The 22755-nt window shown below is 41.2% G+C and overlaps 1 protein-coding gene across 4 annotated transcripts; it reads right to left on the minus strand.

The window, feature by feature from the left end:
• Positions 1–348: 348 nt before the first annotated feature.
• Positions 349–22147, minus strand: grhl2b (grainyhead-like transcription factor 2b). Of its 4 annotated transcripts, none has more exons than XM_071545194.1 (16): positions 21969–22147; positions 19399–19588; positions 17924–17997; positions 15960–16341; positions 15567–15625; positions 14876–15032; positions 13289–13400; positions 10254–10348; positions 7777–7935; positions 6778–6835; positions 6164–6303; positions 5523–5560; positions 5258–5349; positions 4226–4311; positions 4002–4066; positions 349–3700 (listed from the first exon to the last, which is right to left on the minus strand). In XM_071545194.1, exons 1-16 carry the CDS (start codon positions 21986–21988, stop codon positions 3586–3588), a joined length of 1842 nt encoding a protein of 613 aa, XP_071401295.1. In that variant the 5' UTR covers positions 21989–22147; the 3' UTR covers positions 349–3585. The 4 variants fall into 4 exon arrangements, with proteins under 4 accessions (XP_071401295.1, XP_071401286.1, XP_071401278.1 ...); XM_071545185.1 differs by having other exon boundaries at positions 15960–16356; XM_071545177.1 differs by having other exon boundaries at positions 350–3700; positions 15960–16356; positions 17930–17997.
• Between the last annotated feature and the right edge of the window lie 608 nt (positions 22148–22755).

Below are 22755 nucleotides of genomic sequence, written 5' to 3' on the forward strand. Positions count from 1 at the left end.
TCGCTGTTTTAAAAGCCTTGTAACTCCGTGCAACTTTAATGCTTTGTTTGAAGGATTACCTGCTCCTGTATGGGTTGAGAAATTTCTACAAGCCTTTCAAAACCCCACTGGATAAAATCTAAAATGCATTGTCATCAAGCTAAAAACAAGGGTGTTTTCTTAGTTCCTGAAAAGTTGACATTTTGAGAATACAAGGTTTTCACTCGAGAGTGATGATATGTCATTTTGGAACTCCACAAATATGCACAGCACACGTGTATATGTGCCATCCTCAGCCTTTCCTATTCTCTGGATGCAATCTAACAGTGTTTTACAGCACACACACACACACACACACACACACACACACATACATGTGCCTCTCTATGCCTGGTCAAAAGCAACAGACAAGGCAGATCCCAGATACGGTACACACAACTACAACACAAAGGACTCACATCCCATGAAAGACTTGTTAAACACTGAATCAAAGCTGCGCTGTCTCTGTCTGAGAAAATGGCCAGTAAGGATAATCCAACATGAGGAATGTCCAGCCTCCTCAGAATTGAGCCGAATCCAAGTTCGCTGTTCTTTTTATTATTTTATTTGTGATTTTTTTTTTTTTTTTTTTTTTTTTTTGCAGCATCTCTCCTGAGTAAAAGGGAATGGTGCTCACTGTTCTCAATTCAAGTATTGAGTGCTTCTGCAGTCTGACTCCATGTTAACACTGGATGTAATGAAGTATGTGAGTCTGGGACTACACATGTTCACGGCTCACAGTACGGCTATGTTATACAGGAGGTCTGGGAAGTGTAGTTTTTAAACCATAGAAGAATTTTAGAAGGGATTGAAGAATTTTTTTTTAAGATATATACGTATTTTGGAGGAAGGTTACATGAAATCAAAACTGACTCAGATTAAAACATTGAAGGGGAATATTCTGAAGACAGATTACACCATCTGTTCCTTTTGAAAGTGACTTTTTATGCCAAGTTCTATGTTCACACACGCACATACACACACACACACACACACTCAGATAAACACACAAATACAAACTTGCATACATTCACCTTACTGATGAATACATGAACTTGACACGCATGCATCCAAACCGAGCTGTGATCCTCTTTCTTCATCTACGGTTCAAGGAGTGTATGAGCAGAAAGAGTTAGATGATATAAATAGTGTATACTTATATATTCTTTTACTCTGTGATAACATTGTGGCGATTTGCTGCAGTGGAAGAGATTCACTTTAAAGTTTTGACATATAAATTATTGGAATGTGATACGTTTTATTTTCTTTTACTTGATGAACATGATATGAAAGTGTACAGTATATTCACGCGTATTTATGCTAGAAGTGTAAAAAGGAGAGGACCACACATATTGCTATGCATTAAGCTTTGAACATCCACCGCTACATACAGCGTACATAGCTTGTTTCCCTTTGGCCGTCAGAAAATAGCTGCAGTTCTCTCACAGCTAAAACTCAAGCCGCCCCCCAGACATCATGTTTCAAAAAGCCAGTTAACGGTAGCAGTCATTACGGTTATACTGTACTGAGCTTCTGTGTGTGAGCAGCCCGCTTCTCACAGTGGTGTATGCAGTTGTAAAAATGCAAAGGTAATGTCTGCATTTCCTGATTGTACACTTTTCCTTCACAGTGGATATGAGCACCGAGGTTCAGATGCTTTTGCAACTGTAAGATGGAGATTACAGATAAGAAATGTGTATGATGCAAACTGGCAGGGATTTAAAGCACAATTTAAAGCACAATTACATGACAATCTGAACAGAACAAAACCCTGCTGCTTAGTTTATAAGCACTGAAGTTGGTAGCTAGTAACAGCGATGTCCCCCAAACTTGGCCAAAGTTTTTGCAGGACTACTGAATAGCTATTTACTGTTTCCCACCTGCTAACACACTGCCTAATTTACAACATCAGATAGTTTCACAAGTGGGGAAAAAAAAAAACATGCAGTTGTGAATTCTCCGGGCTTCTCCACATTTCAAATAGCTGATCAGGTACTTCAGTCCCACATTTCACACAAATAGCATCTTGTGGTCAAGTGCCAAATGTAGACAAATTTAAAAAACACAGTATTGTATCCATTTATACTGTACAATTGTTATCTGTCGAACAAAAAAACCTTTGTCACTGTATCATTTTGTAGATTTTGTATTGTTACTTGCATTATGTGTTCCATGTAGGATGTCCATTTTGTTATTCAAATAAAGACAAAATGGAAAAATGGCCGATTGTGTTATTGATAATTCTTTTCAGACAATGGAGCATCTTAAGCGGTGGTTCTCAACATGGGGTCCGGGGACCACCAGTGGTCCTTGAGGGGGTTCCTGGGGGTCCCCAGCAAATTGATGAATTGTTACATTTTAGCATTATTTCATTTATTTCAGAAGTTAACACAACTAGAGAAGGTATAAGAATCTATTTTGATCATAGTTTAACTGTTATCTCTCTAGCTACAATATAGATAGTCATGGAATTCTGGACAAAATCATATCTAACAACAGAAATACTCTCAAATGGGGGTCCATGTGGACTAAATTAGGGGTCCTTGATATGAAAAAGGTTGAGAATCACTGATCTAAAGTAGTGTTAGAGACATGATTTTACCAAAGATGATGTCTGTGTATGTTCAAATCTTTATTCAGTTTTCAACACAGCCAAACAGAGAGGAGATCTAAGCAAGCAACCAACCAACAAGTGCTTAACCCCTCAGACGTTGTTTACAGTCTGTCTGAATGATACTATTTCATGTAAGACCCTACATATATACGCTGGCACTTAGGTTATTTGTTGACATGCAAATGTTACAACATAGCTGAAAGTGGAGATTGGGCACTGGAGATATACGAGTAGGTTCACAGAGGGACTTAACTTTTGAATAAACGCTACAGGATACGTCACTGAAATGTAAATAACTTGAGACGCCTCGATAAATCGCTAAAGAAATGCAAAACGTTGTCATTAAAAGCATTAATAAATAACACAGCTAACAAAAGACATAAACAAAGACGGGCATGCAAAGAAGCTGCTAAACTGAAACCGAGGACCTTTTAACACATTCCAGCTAATTCAAGATGCTATGTACACCAGGCGTTTAATGGAGCTACTCCTGACTGTTATTTGGCAAAAACACAAGTCTGTACAGAATGAGATTAAAAGTACAAATTCTTTTATACAGTAAAAATATTCAGCAGTAAGTGGAAGGGGATGGATCTGTGGTCCCATCAGTTTGCTACAACGAGGAAGTGAATATGACCAGTTCATCAGAATTTAACTGTCCAACATCTTTTCATTTTTCTCCTCCTCTTCCTCCTGGACAGAAAATCCGGCTCGCTTCATATTGTAACAGTGTCGGAGAGGGAGCGCGCGTCCTCATGCTAAGTCAGATCCAGTAAATTTGCCATCAGAGCCACGGCGGAACACCACCAACGCACTATCCCCCAATACAGTCAATCAGCTAATCAGCCGATCAATAGCGGTCCCATAGATTATCAGCCAACCGGCAGTCACGGGGACTCTTGAATCTTAAGTCAATGAGATTCTGCCCGTCCTTCAGCTCAGCCAATGAGCGGTCAGATCTCCGTGAGCGTGATCTTGTAGGCGTCTGCGTAGCTCTCGATGTTGAGGATGAAGGTGTCTTCGTTGGAGTAATGCTCGATGATGTTGTCATCCATGTTCACCAGTATCCTGCCACAAAACAGAGGGAGTAGAAGATGTAAATGATGCGTCGAGGTTCATATATAATGTAGAACGCTTTTTCCTTAAGGCCTTCTTCATCCGGACAAACAGACCACATGTTAGACTCTTATTTCTTATTCTTTCCTCCCATATAAGTCATCAAGTTCTTCTAAAATCGTTTAACTTGCCTCTAATAAAAAAAGGAAAATCTGAAATATTTGTCTTGCAGAAATCACATTTTTCCTTCCTTTATCAAAACACTTTCACAAAACACTGTTGAGGGAAAGAAAACAAGCTCTTGCTCACTCACCCTTTTTTACTTTTCTTGTATACTTTGGCTATCCTCTCCGTGGGCACGCCATATTTCTCTGATATCTATGAAGAACAAATGACACCAAGTATGTGAATACGTGCTGCAGTTTTAACAAGCGTAACATTGCTCATTCCCATGTGCTGACAACACACACACACACACACTTGAAATCGCTCTCACATACAGAGACACAAACACAAACACTTGAGCTGATTACTCACAGCATCCATCAGGCCTCTGAGTGTGGGAGACTTGAGCATCAGAGCGTCGAAGACCTCGTCTGTCTCCTTCCTCACATACAGCAGCACTGCGGAGACACACAGGGATTAGCCTTGACCCGCCGTGACTGTTAGCTATCATTAAATACAATTTTTACGCCTTTATTTGGAAAGCGTACGGCGTAGCAGTTAAGAGAGAGATGTGAACATTAGCTGCACTTCGGTGTCAATTAGACTGTCTGGCCTTTCTTCACCTTGCTCTTCTCTGTTACACATGAACGTTCTCGGGCACAAGGGCTTTTGTCACTTTCATTGTCTGGCCGCTGTGGCTTTGATCCTTGTGCTCCTAAATATCGGTTGCTTATAATGCTGGCAATCTAGGAATTTAAAGTAATAATCCATGACATTTTTATAGAAATAAATTCCCATCTTGCTGCTACTCTCTATCACTGATTGATATAACACAGTAGTGATTCAACCTATACCCAGTTCATGAAAGTTACATTTGCTGTTCATAAGCTGCATTTCTTTTTTCAACTTTTTATTTTATTTATCTATTTATATTGAATTTTATCTCATTTATCTAAAGTCTGATGTGTTGGATTTTTGATTTTTGCACGTAATGTAGTGGGCAATAAAGATCTATCTATCTATCTATCTATCTATCTATCTATCTATCTATCTATCTATCTGTTGAAATGTGGTAGCAGGTAAGACTTTACAGGGTAAAATCCCAGGGAAAAATACAGGAACTCATGTGTTTTATGCTTCTGACAGCAGCAACAACAGTTTGTTTGGAATAAATCGAAGAAGAACTGAGTTAGCAAGAGCAGTGATAACCATGTCTGAACAGACATAGAAAAGAGCGCCACCTACAGAAACTCAAACTGCATCAACAGAAAATCCAAGGAAAAACATGTCACAGTACTGTCACAGTTTGACAAGCAATCCCTGGGAAGTGCAATGCAGAAACAACACAGCAATGAGCTGTGGCCTACTGAAGGTGGAAGGGGGGGGGGGGGGTAGCCAACCTACCTCTCTTGTGGGTTTCCTCTTTGATCTGTTTGTGAGGGGAGGGGCACATATCTTCATCTGACGACCTGAACATCCTCTTCACTAGCACACTCCTGATGACACACACACACACACACGTCATGTGCCGTACACTTATGCATTTTGTTTGCATCTCTCACTTGTGGTGTGTGTGTGTTTGCATGTGTATCTTCTTTCATTTACATAACTTGAACTGATGTGAATGCATTGTTTTGAATTTGCTGATTTGCTGGTGATGCAAACTCACCCCTCTCTCTCAATCTCCTCTGTGTTGAAGGCAAACACCTGAAAGTGAATGGTACAGCACACTGTTGTATGAAACTTTATGTACAAATACAAAAACATAAGTACAATATAACAAGCAGTGACAAAATTCTTCAAAGACTGGAACTAACACAGTAGAGCTTCTGGAGACTCAAATATTCTTGATCATGTGTGTAAAGAAGAGAAAACTAGAATCAACACTTAGAACAAGTATGAATTCTGCATAGTCTTCCAGTTTTGTGAAAATTAGCAGTTTAAGTGTGAGGAGTCACATCTAAATTTACAGCTAAATTTACATTTTGATTTCTATTTTATTACCTTATTTTTTAGACACTGCTCAATAAAGAGAAAAGTGTTGCACACTATGATGAAATTTGATAGTGAACAGGTATAGTGAAGTGTTTTACATCTGACTGGATTTGCCTCTTGATGGCACTGTGGCGATAGCACAGCGGATAAAATAGCAAAAACCTGTAAAACGTTAGAGTTGAAATGCAGCTATATGGGCAGTTTGAAATTATACTGTGGCTTCTCTTGAATGTATAGATAGATGAAATCAGCAGATATGAAACAGGTTCTTTCAGTATTTGCCTATAGGAGAGAGTCAGCAGGATGAGCGGCTACCTGTCCGGCCCTCTGCAGGTTTCCAAAGTGAACATCAGGGATGAAGAGGACTGGCTGGGCCTCCAGGTCTGTCATGGTCTTGAAATAGGTGGTGTCCGCCTTCTTAGGAACTGTTATCACTCCTACGCCTCCATCCTTCCCTGGGACACCAATGAAAAAAAAACAATATTAGAACAGAAAGGAATAGAATTTGTTCAACAGAGAATTTTTCTGCAAAAAGGTGATCAGGAAAATGTAGAAAGAGAAATCAGTGAAACATATTTGAAGGAAGCTGCAGTCCAAATTGATCATGTTTTGTTCATCCACAATTCATTTTCAGTGTTCACAGGCATTCAGACGCATTTCGTTCTGATGTGTGATTTGCTCACACACAAAGGCGATGGCAGGTGGCTAAATTAATACCTTCCAGTCACAGTTCTCCACAATTTACACTTTGATAATAAAACGATGCGAGGGAGAATGGACGCATTCAGCACTGTGTCGCGTAAACAAGAGGGACACCGTTTCTATTCATCCACCCATCCAGCCCTCAAATTGCACCCTTGATCTATAATTTGCCCAAATATTAACGAAAAAACAAGGCAATTTTGGTTTGTTTTTCATGCAGCTCAAACCTTTAGACTTCTTGCGGAACTGTTTTCTCTCCTCATCCCTTATCTTCCTCTCTGCTCCCTGAGAAGGACAGAAAGTGAAAGAGAGACACATCAGTCAAAGGAAACAAAATGACAAAATGATGCAGTGGCAAAAGTCTAAATTTCCGGAGAATCAATCTTCATATAAAACTTGATTCTAATGATCAGCTGCATATGTTTATGTATGACTGCATGTGTGTGAACTGCATACAGTATGTGTCCAGGTGTGTCTGGTGGCACACTGTGCAGGTGAAACCACTAGAGGGAGAAATAATACTGTTGTGAATAATCTCCCTTGCTTCACCTCCAGAGTCTTCTGTCTAAATCCTTTGCGGTCACACACACACACACACACACACACACACACACACACACAAACAGTGTCTATAATATTCAGAATACACATTAGACAGAGGGAACTTCAGAGCAAACCTCCTCACAGTTGAACACATATTTGAAGCACTGAAGGGGAAAAACACCCAATTTACAAATGCACATAATTTACTTCTCTAGCAGTTCTAGCAGTTTCCAGAAAATGCATTTTCACCAAAAAAAATCACCATGAATACTGCTGCAGTCACTTTTTCTATTTCATGCAGTTCATTCTCTACTTGTGTGTATGTTGCATTTGACATCACAGAGTAGGAGAGGAAGTTAAAATTCAGTAGTATTTCCCTTTTAGCACGACACGTTTGAATCCATTCACAACACAGGTTCATAATGACAATAGGAAGTCATAACTCTCACCACAGTGGCTGTATAAGTGCAAAATGAGATCTCCACTATTGACACAGATAAAATGTTTGCTAGAACAAAATGTAAACAAACCATTGGTACTCTTTAAATGGTAGCAGTTAACTGAAGGTCACTGGTTGAGAAAATGACAACATCTTTACAGACTGCATCTTTATTCCCTCTACAAATCTAGGGGAACTGATGGGTTTTGTAGTTATTTTTTATTTTTAGCCTGGTGGTTCTCACCTTGTCACAGAAGACCTTGATCTGTGAGTAGGCCCTGTGCAGCGGCTTGTTGCTGCGGTTGTTGTAGCTGTAGGTGTCGATCTGGATCATCAGGGGAAGGCCCTTGACCCCCTTCTGAGAGGAGAAGTCTGTGCTCAGACAGTTCACTGTGATGAAGATCTGCCAAGAAGGAGAGGCAAGGAGGAGAGGAGGGGAAAGAGGAACCTCATGTTATTCATGACCATTACCAAAGACACTTACTCTCCAATTTAAATGGTAAATATGAATTTAGTGTTGCTGTAAATAAGAATGCATCCTTAGACAACTGGTTAAATAAAGGTTGCAAAAATGGACAGATATTTGGCTTCAGTAGAACATTTTCACTCTTTTACACACAAACCCAATACATGACCTTGGACACAAAATTAAATTTGGCCATTTTTGTATATGTGTTAGAAGTATGAAGTAGTAGTATTTGATGAAGGAGAGCGGGCAGTCCACTCCCAGTGGGGAATCTTTATTTATTCAGACATCTGGAAAGCAGGGAGGGAGACACAGGGAAGACAGTTCCTAAACCAGCAGGGGCAGCAGCCTTTACCACTTGACTCTCAAAGTTTTCTATAATGAGTTTAGTAGTTTATTTGCTAGTTAGAGAGTCATAATACTCAGGCAGGACATGCAGCAACATTATCATGTGACTGGTGACTTCAGCTACAGCTTTGCCAATAAACTGGGAACCACCGTCAACACTGGCTTCTTGTCCTGGAGTCGCTTGTAGCGTGACAGTGTTTTGTTTGGGACCTCCTGCCCAAGTCTTTGAGGTTTGTTGTTGAATATTAATGCGTTCCTACTATACAATCCAAGGCATTTCAATCAACCACAGGTGGTTGGTCATTAACTTGAACCATAAAAACTCCATTAGCAACAGCAGCCATAAGGAACGCCTCATTCCCATGTCTCCCACCCTCTGCCATGAGCTCCTTCCTCAAAATATACATGAGAGTAGTTTATCCAAAAAGACACAGCTTGTAAATTCTAAGCTGTGATACTTGTGTCGACTACACTGACTGCACCTTTCTGTTTATGTTCATCCCAGAAAAATGTAAGAAATCCCTGAGAAACATATGAAATACTGAAGAATGGCCATTACCTTTAAAAAGAATCCCATTATTTTTTACACAGTGCCAAAGAACAAAGACAAAATGTTGAATGGAAAGGACTTCAAACTACTTTACCTTCCCTTTTCAGACCTACAACAGGAGCAGCATGTACAATAAACTGCCTAGGCAATACACCTGCCCCTATACTGCTCTCACCTGAAAACAACAGGAATACTCAGGCTCAATAGGCCATGTAGAATAGACCAGGGAGGGACAGAAAGAAAGAGAGAGAAAGAGACAGAGGGAGAAATAGAGTGAGAAAGAGAAAAAGAGAGAGGGTCAATATTAGCCCAGAGAAGTGTGCTTGGATTTCCTCCAGCAGCTTCTTTGTCCCCAGGCCGCTATTACAATGAAAGAGCCAAACAACACACACAAACACACACACACACACACACACACACACACACACACACACTCACACACACACACACACACACACTGAGTCACTCACACACACACTGAGTCACTCACACACACACACTGAGTCACTCACACGCAGCAGAGTCACTCACATTCACACAGAAATGAGGGCAAAACAAACAACAGTGGGTGGGGATGGGGATCGGTGTGTGTTGGCCCTTGGGGGCCTATGGAGTTCAAACAGTGACAGGGGCTCCATTTAAGGAGCGGCCACAAAGGAGTGGGCTGCACGGGACAAAGAAGACAAACAGACGGAAAGCACACATCTGCGGTTTCGAAAGGCTGTCCGTCACTTTTTATGACGGACAGTCAAGTGCTACAGTCGAAAACAGGTGATTTGGGGCAGTGAGGTAAATCCTGTTGACTCAGTTAGAATGTAATCTGGGGTTTATAACAAAAGATAAATACGACATAACTAATAGACTGATAGAACAGATTTGTCCTAATTTTGACAATATATCAGTGAGACAAAATAGAATGTTGCGTGTCCAGAATCGACACAAGAATTCCGGAATCCTTTTGGTTGGAATTCTACGATTCCAACACAATCCCGCTGATTGAATCCGCCGTGTTCCCAGCGTGCTCTTGTGTGTGTGTGTGTGTGTGTGTGTGTGTGTGTGTGATGTCTGCGGGTCAGGTGCATGCATCACAGTCAAACGCCGGTTAATTTGACAAGCCAGTGCGTTTTGTTTGGCAACACCTGAATCAGCACGAAAACTGGATCCGCGGCTTTTTTTTTTTTTTCCCATCCGCGACACGCCTCCAGTGAGAGTAAACAAGACTGTCAGAAAATACGGTACAGAGCTGCACCTTCTTGGGAACAAGTACAGCTCTAGTGACTTTGTACCATATTTTCTGAGAGAGCATAGTGGTCCAGTTTCTGGGAAAAGTACATCAATACATATATATATATTTTACCTTAGCTTCTTCATTGACGTCCCAGGTGAAGGAGATGGCGTTGTAGGCGATCTCCTCAATGTTGCCGATAGTGTTGAAACTCTCCTTGTAATCGGCTGTGAGGGCAAGCAGGAAGGTGTCAGGTGGTTTATTTCTCCAATCACATAATAACTTCTCATGTCTAACAAGTCACACATCACATGTAAAGGACCCTTCCCTCCCTTCTGAAAAAACAAAAACACCCCTCCTCAAACAAAACAAAGCATGGGTTGCTCAATAAATAACACAAGCAGGTAGCTATTGTTGAGTGAGATAAGCAATCAAATGGCACGCTTCAATTTTATTAGATAAAACCTTATCTGCTTTGGTAAACAAACTCTCAGGCTTCAAAGGCAGCAAGAGGAAGCAGGGAGGCTATTTGGCTCGGAGGGCCGTATTAAAAGCCAGACAGGTGAGGTGAGCTCAGCGGCCGGCTGTTGTTGACCTGTGTGACTACAAAGAGAGGGACTCTGCGCTCATGGGGTCATGTGCACTGGAGTGTCGTGGAAGAAGCTCACATGTGTATTTTATTGAAATGAAAAGAAAAGCAGCGCCAAGCAAAATGACTGGAAGGAATTATGTGTGAATTAAAAATCTTCTCTTTATATTCTGCTATCTCCTCTCATACGATCAAACTCGATGGGCTTTATGTGGCATTTGCCCACTACTGATAATGAGATGTAGCTTGAATTTTGTGTCTCACTGAAGTGCCACGGAAAAGAACCACTGACTGAGCTATACAGCCTAGCCAAATCAACAAATCATCAAATCAGCTGACATCAACGGCAGCAATAGTCAAGTCAAGGCTCCAGCCAAAAGAATTTCACTTTGGTTCTGTAGTGGTTTAGGCAAAAGCAGGGCTTGCTCAGGGGAATGTAACATTATACAGAGCCAGCTGATTTAACGAATTAGTTCCTCCTCTCTGAATGAAGGTAAACAGATTAATGAATTCGGCTAGTGTCCTGTTTGGTTGGTATGAACGCCTGCAGACTCTTGGGTCTCAGTGGCAGATGATTGGAAACCACTGATACACTGGCTAAGATGAGACTCAGACATGATGTAGGAAAACGTCTTCCAGGTTTCAGAACGTTTCACCTCCTCCAGTGACCTCTGACCCCCCCCGCTCCCGGGACGCTTCCTGGCTTCGGCAGGTGCACATGTAGCCAGGCAGCAACATGCATGTCGGTTAGTTTCCCCGCTAAATAAGCCCATTCAAATGATCCCATTCTGTGACACGGCCCCAGGCCTGGTCCCCCCTCCACCACCCCCTCCACCCCAAACTGCTATTCAAATCCTTCTCTGGCAGTGTCGGGTTACAGGTACAGCTACATCCAGCTACAGCCTGATCTGGCTTAGAGCAGCAGGGTGGAGGGCGATTTGTCATTTGACCCAGAGTCTAGGCGGACGACCCCCACCTTGAGGCATAGTTTAAGACGCTTATACATGATGCACACACACATTCACAACAACGACAGTCAAACTATCAGGTGCAAATAGGAGACTCTTCCATCCCCAATCACTAGACTCCCTGTCTGTTTTCTCAACACCTCTGATTGCCCATGAGGTGTGTAGAGCGTCTTGGGGGAACCGTGTGTGTGTGTGTGTGTGTGTGTGTGTGTGTTTGTGTCTGCATGTGAACTAGATGCAGATAGATGTGTGTGCATTTTTGTTTGTGTGTGTGTTTGTGTGTGTGTGTACACATACAAGTTTGAGTGTGATGAAAATCTATTTCAGTCCTGTGAGTCAGTGCAGATACAAGCTCTCTCTCTCTCTCACACACACAAAAAAACACACACACACACACATATACACACAGACTCATTACACTGGCAAATCCCACAGGGAATCATACCGAAAAAGATAGCACACTTCCTCATAACATGATCCGCTGATAAATCAACGACTATACAGCTGAAGCCAACTGTCTAAAGAAAAACTGAGCGCTGTATTTTTTTCATCTTCAAAAACACGGGGATAGTGTGCTGCTATTTGACCATAAAACAACGCAAAAGCTTTGATTCAATGGTGAAGTTACTGTAATACTCCTGGAGTGTTTCACTTCAAAATGTATACTTGTGTTTGCTTTTTCTGACAGAGTGAATGAAGAGCAGGTTGATGAGGATTAGATTGGTGCATCTAAATACAAGATTTAAGATGAAGATCTAAAACACTGTATGGGCAAGAATTACTTTAAACAGACCAAGACCAACAAAGGTAACAGTGTGGCTAGCATTCCATTCCCTGTCCCAACAAGCTGTGTATAGGTGTGAGTGTCTGTGTGAGTGTGTGTACATCTCCCATCCACCCCAATTCTCCCACATACCTCTGAGGCTCTGCCTGGTAAGCAGGCCCAAGCTTGTCAAAAAGCAAACCGCCTACAAGCTTCTCACACACTCATTCAGCGAGGCTGAGAAAAGCTCAGTTCAAATTCAAATCCAACAACTGAAAACACTGGCAGCCAAAGGTCATACGCTTCAACATACAAATGTGGGGCAAAGACTCTCCAGCACAATAACACACACACACACACCCGTGGGACACGACCAGGAAGAAAAGTCGCCATGTTGGGGTGGAAAACCTGAGATTTCCAAATACTCACGTTTTCACAAATTGATGTTTTGCTCAATCTCCCAGACAGTGTCAAGGAGATTAGGGGATTTATGTTATGTGTCCTAGCAACACCTAGACATTATGTGAATCAGGTGTGTGTGTGTGTGTGTGTGTGTGTGTGTGTGTGTGTGTGTGTCTGATGGTGGATGATGATGGTGGGCAGCTGAACAGCCCCAGGCAGACAGTTGGGTGGGGGCTTGTTTGCTCTTAGTTTGCTCATGCCTTGTTTATTAGCTTAGCGCATTCCAGCATTTGAAACGCAAGCACATAGATCTGTCATTGTCTTTTGGTTTGTGTGTTTTGATTCTTTTGATTATTAGTGAATTTGCTGTAATTTTCCTAAACATGGGCGATGACAGGGAAGTGGCCTTTTGGACCAAGGGAGGAGCAGTACAGTGATATCTTACCGATGTCAAGCACTCTTTGTTTGGCTGTGTGCTGCCGAGAGTGCCAGTACTTCCAGTATTTGAGCTGCTCGTCTCGGTTCTTATCTTCACTGAACACGACCATGATCACACTCTGGGAAGGGAGAGAGGACAGGAACACAGTCAAGAATGAAGCTAGAACCAAAGGCGGCCAAGTTTGAGATCAAGGCTGAATACCTTGCCTGTCAATGCCTGGGTTAGGAACTGAGCTATTGGGTTGGTCAACTTTCTTTGTGCGGTGGTTAAGACTCCTGCCACTGGATCAAATCCAACCAGACCTGTGTCTCCAACCTTCTTACAGTCTTACAGTTTTTCTCAAATGATTTGACGCATTTCTCCAAACTAAGATCCATACTCTCAAAACAGTTAACACAGCCATCTAAACCCTTGATAATTCCGCAAAACTATTTTTCACTTCACTTTTCACTGTTTTCACACAAAATACAAAACTGGATATATCAGTTTTCTAAACGCTACACACAAAAATCTCCAAATAAAACTCCATGCTCTCACAATAGCTCACACAGCTGTCTAAACCCTTATAAAACTAACAGTACCTTCAACTTATACTCTAAAAAATACCTGTTTGTTGTTTTCACACATACCATAAATCCTCTGGCCTGACAGCAATGAAGGAGTTAATGAGGAGTAATGTCATTGGTTACAACAATAAACTTGTTTGTGGTTTCTTTTGAATCAAATTGTGATTCATCACGTTCATCAACACTTCTGCCTCATTACCGAATCACACAGACAGACGTGTAAAACTGTCAGATGTGACATCACCAAAATTGACTAATCTACTACATGTGAAACTTGTGTGAATATATCTGAATGTATTATCTTATCAATGGATGATGTGCGTAGTTTTGATGCCAGTATTTGGTTTGTATAAAGATGTGGTTTGAAAGGAAAACAGCACTTCATTTCACAGTCTGTTACAAAGGCTGTGTTAACTGTCTTGACAGCATGAACCTTAGTATGGAGAAAACGTGTAAAATCAACGGAGAAAAACTGTAATAAAAAGTAAAGTGATTGCGGACTTTCCTTTGTAAAGAAGGTATAGGGTTAAGGTTAAGCTATAGATCACAAATGCTGAGTATCAGTGATAGAGAGAGTTTGGGCTGTTGCATCTTTCAGTCACCTGCTTGAACGTGAAACTAGGAAATAAAAACAACTAGTTTGTATTTGTTTTGGTGTTTTTAATTTTCTTTTTGCTCTAATTGAATGTCTATGCTGTATTTTGTATACTGGGTTAATTCCTCACCTCTTTCCTACTGTCATAAAAATAATTAACATATGCTAAAAGTGAATGGCCTGCCAATCTCCTATTTAGAAGAAAAGAAAGCTGTTGTTTATTTGTTTATTTGTATTTCCTCTCGCTCCCAACCAAGTTTATTATGTTGATTAAAACTAAATCTGAGACTAACTCTAGGGTTATAATAGCAGAAAAAATGAATAAAAATTAAAAAAATTAAAAAAATACTGAAACTAAGCCAAAATGGAAATAAAATGTGTGAATAAAATCCAGATAAAAACTAATGGACTGTACGCTCGCTCCCTGCTCACCCGGACTTTGCTGATTGGGTGCCGGAGGCGTTTGTTGGCTCCGAGCTCGTTCAGAGTCACAGCGTAGAACTGGCCTTTGTTCAGGTAGGTCATCGGTCCCTCGCCCTGCTTCTGACGCAGCGAGCGGGTGGCATCCAGTGTGTACTGGAAGCTGTCACTGTCCACACACACACACACACACACACACACACACACGCATGTGAGCGCGCAAGCACAAGATTTTATGTGATTAGATATAACAAGATATGATAGGGGTGGAACAACACAGAGAGGAATAGAATACAATAGAATATAGTTCATAATCCATACAGTATGTGGAAAAATGTCAACTTTACACAGTTTAGATTGGATGGACACAGGCAATGTTTCCTATAGACTTTTGTGGGTGCATCCAAATAATATATTATAATAATGCTGGATATAATTCAAATAATTCCCATTTAAGAATGTCTCTTATTTAAGAATGATTTGAATTATATCTGTATGTATTATTATTATAATACATCTTCTAATATACATTTTCAGAGGCCGGACTAGCAATAAGTCCAGATGATGAATTTTCATTGTGTTTACATTTTTTCTAGCTGTGGGGGAAACACACACAGGTAACTGTCAATGCTAAACATTGAATATATGGTATATGATTGATTGTATTCAGTGTTTTTGTTGTGGTTTTCGCCGGGTGACTTACACTCCTTCCTGGTGGAATAAGAAGTCATCTGTGGCCAGAGAGGAAGGTGTGTGGTACTTCTGCTGAGAAGACAGACAATACAGAGAAAGAGGAAATGATTAAGTTAATTTAGTCCAAGGGGAACTGATTTAACAATGTCGTAAATGGGAGAATGTACCAGCGTTTTAGCAGTAATATTTTCACAACAGGATGGAATGCACACACTCATCCAGCACTTGTAAATTCCTGTTTAAACATCTGTCCATCCTCACATCCCATTAAAGGAAAAATCCACACTCAGATAAATCATTATATATTATCAATCTGTGATGTTCAGTGCATTCCAGGAGATATTTTGTGATGGGTTGTGAATTAGTTTTTTGCACTTTAGAAAGTGTCTTCGTCTCTTCTCACCCCGTCACTCTCCTCTTCGTAGGGGCTGTCAGGCGAACTGCGCTGGTCCTCTTTCACATATGAACTGTGACTGACAGTGGTCACCTCGTACGGGCTCTGCTCATAAATCACCCGCGCCGACTCCTCCGCTTCCACCCTGTAGTGAAGCCCCGCCCCCATGAAGACGGGAGCGTACACCTCCGCCTTCACCACGGCCACAGCTGGAGCGCCTCCGTCCCCCGGCCCTGGCCCTGGCCCCGGCCCCGGCCCCGGCCCCATCGAGCTGTACTGCTCCCGTTTGGTGTCCAGGTGCTCCGTGTTGAGCGACAGGTTGACGGGGACGGACTTGAGGACCTGAACGCGGTTGTCCACTGTCTCCGCCTCGCCTTGGCTGCTGGGGTTGCTCACCAACGTTGTCCTGAACAAACACAAGGAACAAACAGGATGCATGAGATATTTCTGTGGTCGTGTGAAAACCATGTGGGAAATGTGTTGGTGTTTTTAATTTTCTTTTTGCTCTGATTGAAAGTCTATGCTGCATTTTGTATACTGGGTGAATTCCTCGCCTCTTTCCTACTGTCATTAAAATAATTTGCATATTCTAAAAGTTGCTGTTGTAGACTTTAAAAAATGTGTTGTTTCAATCTGAAAATAACGAAATTTCGCCCCTTATTCTGGATTGCCAGATTGCCAAATTGCCTTTTTGGAGAGACACATTATGTCATGAGATCTTTTGTATTTTCTCTTTTCTGTACGGCTCAGGTGGTTTGACATGGTGCCATTTATTCCAAAAGATCCAGCCCAGCCAGTGCTACTTTCATTTACTCAGAAACAGTGCTTGAATAGGAACAATACTCACTGATGCGGCAGCGTTTCTAATATTTTGTGGATAGCAGAAAACAGCACTGACAGCACAACAGTAATCTCATTGTGTTGTAATTCTTAGAAAAAATTAGCTTTTCATACTACATCATGTGATATGAAAACGTCTTTAAATGCTCATTACCACCGCTGAGTCCCAAGTCCTGGTCTAATTTCACACACAGGGAACATCTGCTCTCTCACTCACTGTCTAGCTAGAGTAGCCTAACTGGAACTCACTAGCATGGCTTAAAAAAAAGTGAGAAAAGAAAGTAGCTGAAGCCAGAGACTGAGAAAAAGATAATCCTCCTCCAGACCTGACACCCATCACTGAGCCTGTTTCCACCACCTCACTGTGTGATCCCGGCCATCAGAGGCTGTGGATGACGCTGGTGATCAGTTTGTAGCACTACAGGGAAATCTTTTGAATGTTTACTATTGTTAACGTTACTGTTTAAAAAACCAAGCTGTTTTCATGACAGATGATGTGTATGAAAATCAGCTACTGGTAGAATTCAAAGTACAGAATATGTACCGTCCCACAATGCATTTGTGGCGATGGCAGACAGGTCTGCTTCTCCGTTGATTTGAATGTGATCTCAGCTCTCTGGCTCCCTAGTTAATCCCTTCTATGCAGAATACATTTGCATACCAGAAGAGAATTGTGAGAGTTGTGTGAAAAATCACAGATGTGAAGATTTATAGTTCCATTTTCACAAAAAATCTACTTGTAATTCCTTCTCTTAATTAGACAATGCTCATTAAAGAACAGATATTATTTGTAGAAAGTTATATTGTACACTGTGATGAAATTTGACAGCCTCCAGAAATAGAGAAGTGAATGCATGAGGACTACTGTGTAGTAAAAATAACCCACATGCATATACAGTAGCTGACATAGACAATTCTGACACCTTTTCTCCTTCAATTGAAGCACTGGTGAGAAAGGTCTTTTGTGTTTTGTCAACTGGAAATTATTTAAGTATTTATTCAGTGATAACTACTCTTTGAATCTGCTCATGCATTGATATTGATTGTGCTCAAACACTCACTATCAGCACATAGTCATGTAATGTTGTATATGTGAGACAAAAAGAGCATGTGTATCCTCAGCCTTTAAACACACTGACCTCTTCTCCTGTTCCTCTGTAATTTCAACGACTTTAGTAACAGGCAAAAGCCTCTTTTCTTTAGGAACCTGAAAGGAAAAAAGATGAACATTTTAAGTTGGTGAACATAAAATGACATCAACCAAAATTTAAAAGAGGATGACAATACATGTCCACAACAAAAGAAAACTTTGTGCCGGAAAGTAACACAATCCGCTGCCATTTGCTGAAGGCAAAGCCACCGTGGCAACAGTGAGGACGGTGACAATTATACTCATACACTTGTATAAAAATAGAATAGGGGAATACACACCATGCCTATATGGATAGATATTTCATAATGTAGTTGATATAGCTCCTTGCATGTAAACTCACACCTTAAAGTGTACCATTTGGTTGAATTCTTTTCATATTTGAGTCATGACAAAAGCCTCATGTCTGCACCTCACTGGGTGTGCGTCATATTCAAGTTTAAACTAATTTATCTATGCCAAATCTACAAGCATTGTTGGCAGTACATTCAAATTTACTGTTAGGAAGTGTAAACCATTAATTGTGTCAACATCATGCTCCTTGACATACATCCTTGAATTTGACTGGTACAGCCTATGGGTGCAGCTCATGTGGGAGTGAAAGAGGCTTGTTAATGTCCAACATAAACTTCAACCATTTAAAAATGTAATTATACTTTATAGGTGTTCAGCTAATATTTTCAGATGGAGCAACAGAAATGCAGCTTGGCTTAAGGAAAACAATCCTCATGCCGAGAGAATGCTTCCTCTGTCTACTTATATTTTTCGCTTTGTTCCTGGAAAAGTTTCAGAGTTTTAAAACGTTTTGGGGAAGTGGGTTATCTCCCCATCATCTACCATCTTTGATGAAACGGTTCAAAACAAAGATGGCTGCACAGGTCAAACGGCAAACATACTGTCACCTTTTTACTTCCAACATCTGCACAATATTCTTATCACTGGTGCGGTTTGGCATGTGGTGAAATGTAATAATAATCAATATGTTGCGTATTCATTTGTCGGCCTTGGAGTGGACTAATATAATGAAGAGCGTGACATTCCCCTTGTAGCTCTGAAGGCCTTTAAAAAGAGTCATCTGCTGAACCAAATAATCACACGTGTAAAGACTCATTTGATCTAATCCTCAAGGTTACCTACTGAACACACAGGTTATCTCCAAAGTAAATCTGCGGTGTCTGCTCTTGGTCCCAACCCCAGACGGACTGTTGTGTTATGCGCTATTAAAATCCCATCTGAAGCATTCAAGTTAAACCTATTCTGTCTGTTCCAGCTCCCATTTAGAAGTCAGGTGAATGAGAACAGGCTTTACTCGATTAAAGTAAAAATGAAGCTGTCCAAAAGTCACTGAATATCATCTTTCCTTATATCAACTTGATCTTTGAGTTGTTGAACTAAGGATCTTGAAACATTCCAGCTAAATTAGTTGAATTTCACCACATCGCATAATATTTTCCACACCTTGTAGTAGTCGTAGAGCAGGCCGAGGGCGTTGGCGCTGTCCTCGTCCCCGTTGATGCTCATCATGGCCTTGGTGGCGGCTGTGAGCGGGTTCTCCAGGTACGACCTCCAGGCCTCATCCTCACTGGTGTAGGCCCGCCGCACCGCTGGGAACGAGCTCTCGTTGGGGACCACCACCACCAGCCGCTTACTGGGACACACACACACACACACACACACACACACACGCACACACACACACATAAACATTTGAATTCAGAAGCAATTGGGCAGAAATGTGTAAATGGGCACAAACACATATGTATGCAGACAGGAAAATACATTCATGCTTACTTCTTCACATGAGAGAGATAAAACAGTGTGTGTGTGTGTGTGTGTGTGTGTGTGTGTGTTGGGTGGGTGGGTGGGTGGGTGGGGGGGGGGGCAGCGTTGCCTCTCTACTCTGTAGGCACACTTAAGTCAAGATCACAGACCAGTTAAACACACAGTGTTGTCACAACATCTCTTTAAACTCAGCCAATCACAAGCGAGGCTCTGAACGTGGCAACCCCCGGCTACAAAATCAGGGTCAATACAGATTGGGTGGTATCAGCGTAATGTCACACCTTCAGCAAAACAAAACACACGGAAGGTGCGTGCATGCACATACACACACACACACACACACACACGCACACATTGTTGACGGTCTGTAGACTGCAAAAGTCTCAGTCACAGTGATAATGTCATTGCATCATACAAGCTCATTTGACTTTTTTTTGTTTTTTCTTTAAGTTTACAACAAAGTATTCATATCAAGTTGACATTGTGTTTAATCTTTCAAATCAATGTGAACAATGTGGAAGATTACATGTCTCTTTCCATGGAACAACATGCATAATTACATGGAATAGATTATTTGTATGCCCCGTTTGATTTGCATAAGCGACATTAACCTCTGTCTCCCATCTGAGATGTCACACTGATGCAAACTTTGATAGAGACTGAGGTGGAAACCCAGGCTGAACCAGAACAGACAGCGAGTCTATAACATGATGTTTTTTGTAAAAGTTAAAGCTGTAAAACAAGTCAAAGTTGAAGCAAGGATTGTATGAATGCATCAACTGTCTGCCTTTCACTGTCAGTGATGCAGCACTCATTTGTACATGTATATCACATCAAGCATTTTAGTCTCCAGTCTGCTTTTTCTATGGCAGAGAGCTGTTGTTCATGTCCATTAATATTGTCCTAGGATAGATAAATTGGAATAATAAGTGAATTCATAATTTGGGTGGTATTCTCCTTTAACTAGCTGCTAATCACTATAACAAGCTCTCACTCAGTCTTCTAAATCCAAGTCAACTTTTGGAAACTTTTCTACAGAGAGCACGACAGGAACATACAATACAGTAGGAAGAAAGCTGACATGCTCTTTGGCACAGTAGAAATATGCCACAGGCAAAGTCATCCACGCAATGTTTGTGGTTTGCACAACAACTTTACTCCAGTGGATTTGACTAAATATTGCCACAGTATTTCATAATAGTGGTAGGTAGAGGGTGTACACCTGTTGTTTTCACCAGCCGTGTCATGATGCAGGCTGCAGGGCATCAGGTGACTGCAAAATATACAGCCACAGTCCACCAGGGATTTTGTATAACATTTTGTTGCTTTGTATTTAGGAACACAACTGGCACACTGACACACAACTGACCACAACCATATTATTATTATTATCATTATTATTAATATCGTGATTATGAGTATTATTATGATTATTATTATTGTTGTTGAGATCAATGGCCCTATTTGGATAATAATCATGATAATTGGTTGTAATTGTACGTTTGTCATCAAAAAGTTATTGGCGACGCTGAAACAAATCCCATCAAATAATTAATAACTTGGATGCAGTCTTCTGTAGGCCAAGGCGCACTATGTGCTATTTCTGATAAATATTCCCAGTAAAACATTGGAAATGATGTATCACAGCATAATTTGCAAAGTATTATTTTAGTACAAGCCTTTATATAAAATTAAAACCTCAACAGGCTTTTCTGTAGGTCTTAGGTGTGCAGTCCAAAAGTTATTATTTCTACTTTAGTATGAATAAAGGCAATATCTAGTGTTACAAAACTTGGCAGCAGCAGGCCGATAGGCTACACAAACTATTCTACTTTACAAGCTAAGCACAGCCATCAAGCTACGAGTAAGATATGAAAAAACACTAGCAGAAGTAGGACTAAAATTCTTTATTTTCATTCAAATAATTAAAATGTATAGAAAATCCAATCCGTGCACTTTGTAGGCAATTCCATCAGTCAAAAATGGCGAATTCAGCAACGAAATCCACGGCGCCAAGTTTGCCTGTCACCTAGTCCTGACACAGGCCTAATAATTCAACATCTGGCTGAAATATCAAAAGCAGTACGAGCAGAAAATGACGCTATTTCAGCTTCGGATACAGCCTAACTCCAAGATTAAATCATTAACTTTTCTTTAATTACAGACTATAAAAAAAATGCACTTGAAAAGTTTTCCCTTGCAAGTTCAGATCATCAGAGATCCTCTCCGCCGGCTTGATCACTTACTTGTCTGTCTCCTGTGACATATTTTGCTTCCTCTACGATTCTTCCTTGTGAAACTGGACTTTCAAGTCGGAGCAGGTAATAGAGTGAGTGAGTTGCCAGAAGTTGGGCTACAGGTAAGTCGACTTTTCTTGCCCCGCTTCTTTTTTCCCAGCCCCTCTCTCTCTCTCTCTCTCTCTCACTCTCTCTCGCTCTCTCTCTCCCTCCCTCTCCCTCTCTCTCTCTCCTCCACTCCACCTCACAGGTAGACACAGCGCTGCACCTCCCTTTGCTTTTGTCCCAACGCGGAACGGCCAGCCACTTATCTTGCGTTCATTAGTAAGTAAATTATTAGAAATATCAACATTGCCTGCTGCCACAAAGCATGTATTTGCCTTGGATTACTAAATGGCAGCGGGTCAACTTTGGCTGAAATTCTTTCACTGTAAAGAATTGAGGGTGAGGGCGAGCCGGTCGCTGATTGGCTGCTTTGCTGTGGAGCTGCTTCAGTGATTGGCTGTGCGGGCAGAGCAGCAGGTAAGACCCACCTCACCTGTAGGCCACTGCACTGAAACACCGCAACAACACATTTCCCCGGAGCGCAGACCAGACCAGGCACATTAGCAATTACTGAGGTTATACATTTTGAAAAAAAAAAAAAAAGTATATAGATGTGTTTTTGTTTTGTTTTTAACAAATCATCCAATCAAAAGGGGATTTTAAGAGATAAATGGGCCTCTTGTTGGCTAAATGGCAGAATAGCAGCATGGAGAATGTGAAGACTTGTTGCATGACTGCACAGCTTCATAGA

The sequence above is a fragment of the Centroberyx affinis genome, unplaced genomic scaffold, assembly GCF_046629955.1.
Source record: "Centroberyx affinis isolate AG114_WGS23_722 - 3 ecotype Tasmania unplaced genomic scaffold, CSIRO-AGI_Caff_v1 ptg000254l_1, whole genome shotgun sequence".
NCBI lineage: Eukaryota > Metazoa > Chordata > Actinopteri > Beryciformes > Berycidae > Centroberyx > Centroberyx affinis.

Coding starts and splice junctions, on each gene's coding strand:
- grhl2b (XM_071545185.1), bottom strand. CDS start 21,988: ATGTCACAGGAGACAGACAA. Junction 17,998..19,398: donor TGCTCTACGACTACTACAAG/GTGTGGAAAATA, acceptor TTTTCCTTTCAG/GTTCCTAAAGAAAAGAGGCT. Junction 15,626..15,959: donor ACGAAGAGGAGAGTGACGGG/GTGAGAAGAGAC, acceptor TCTTCTCAGCAG/AAGTACCACACACCTTCCTC.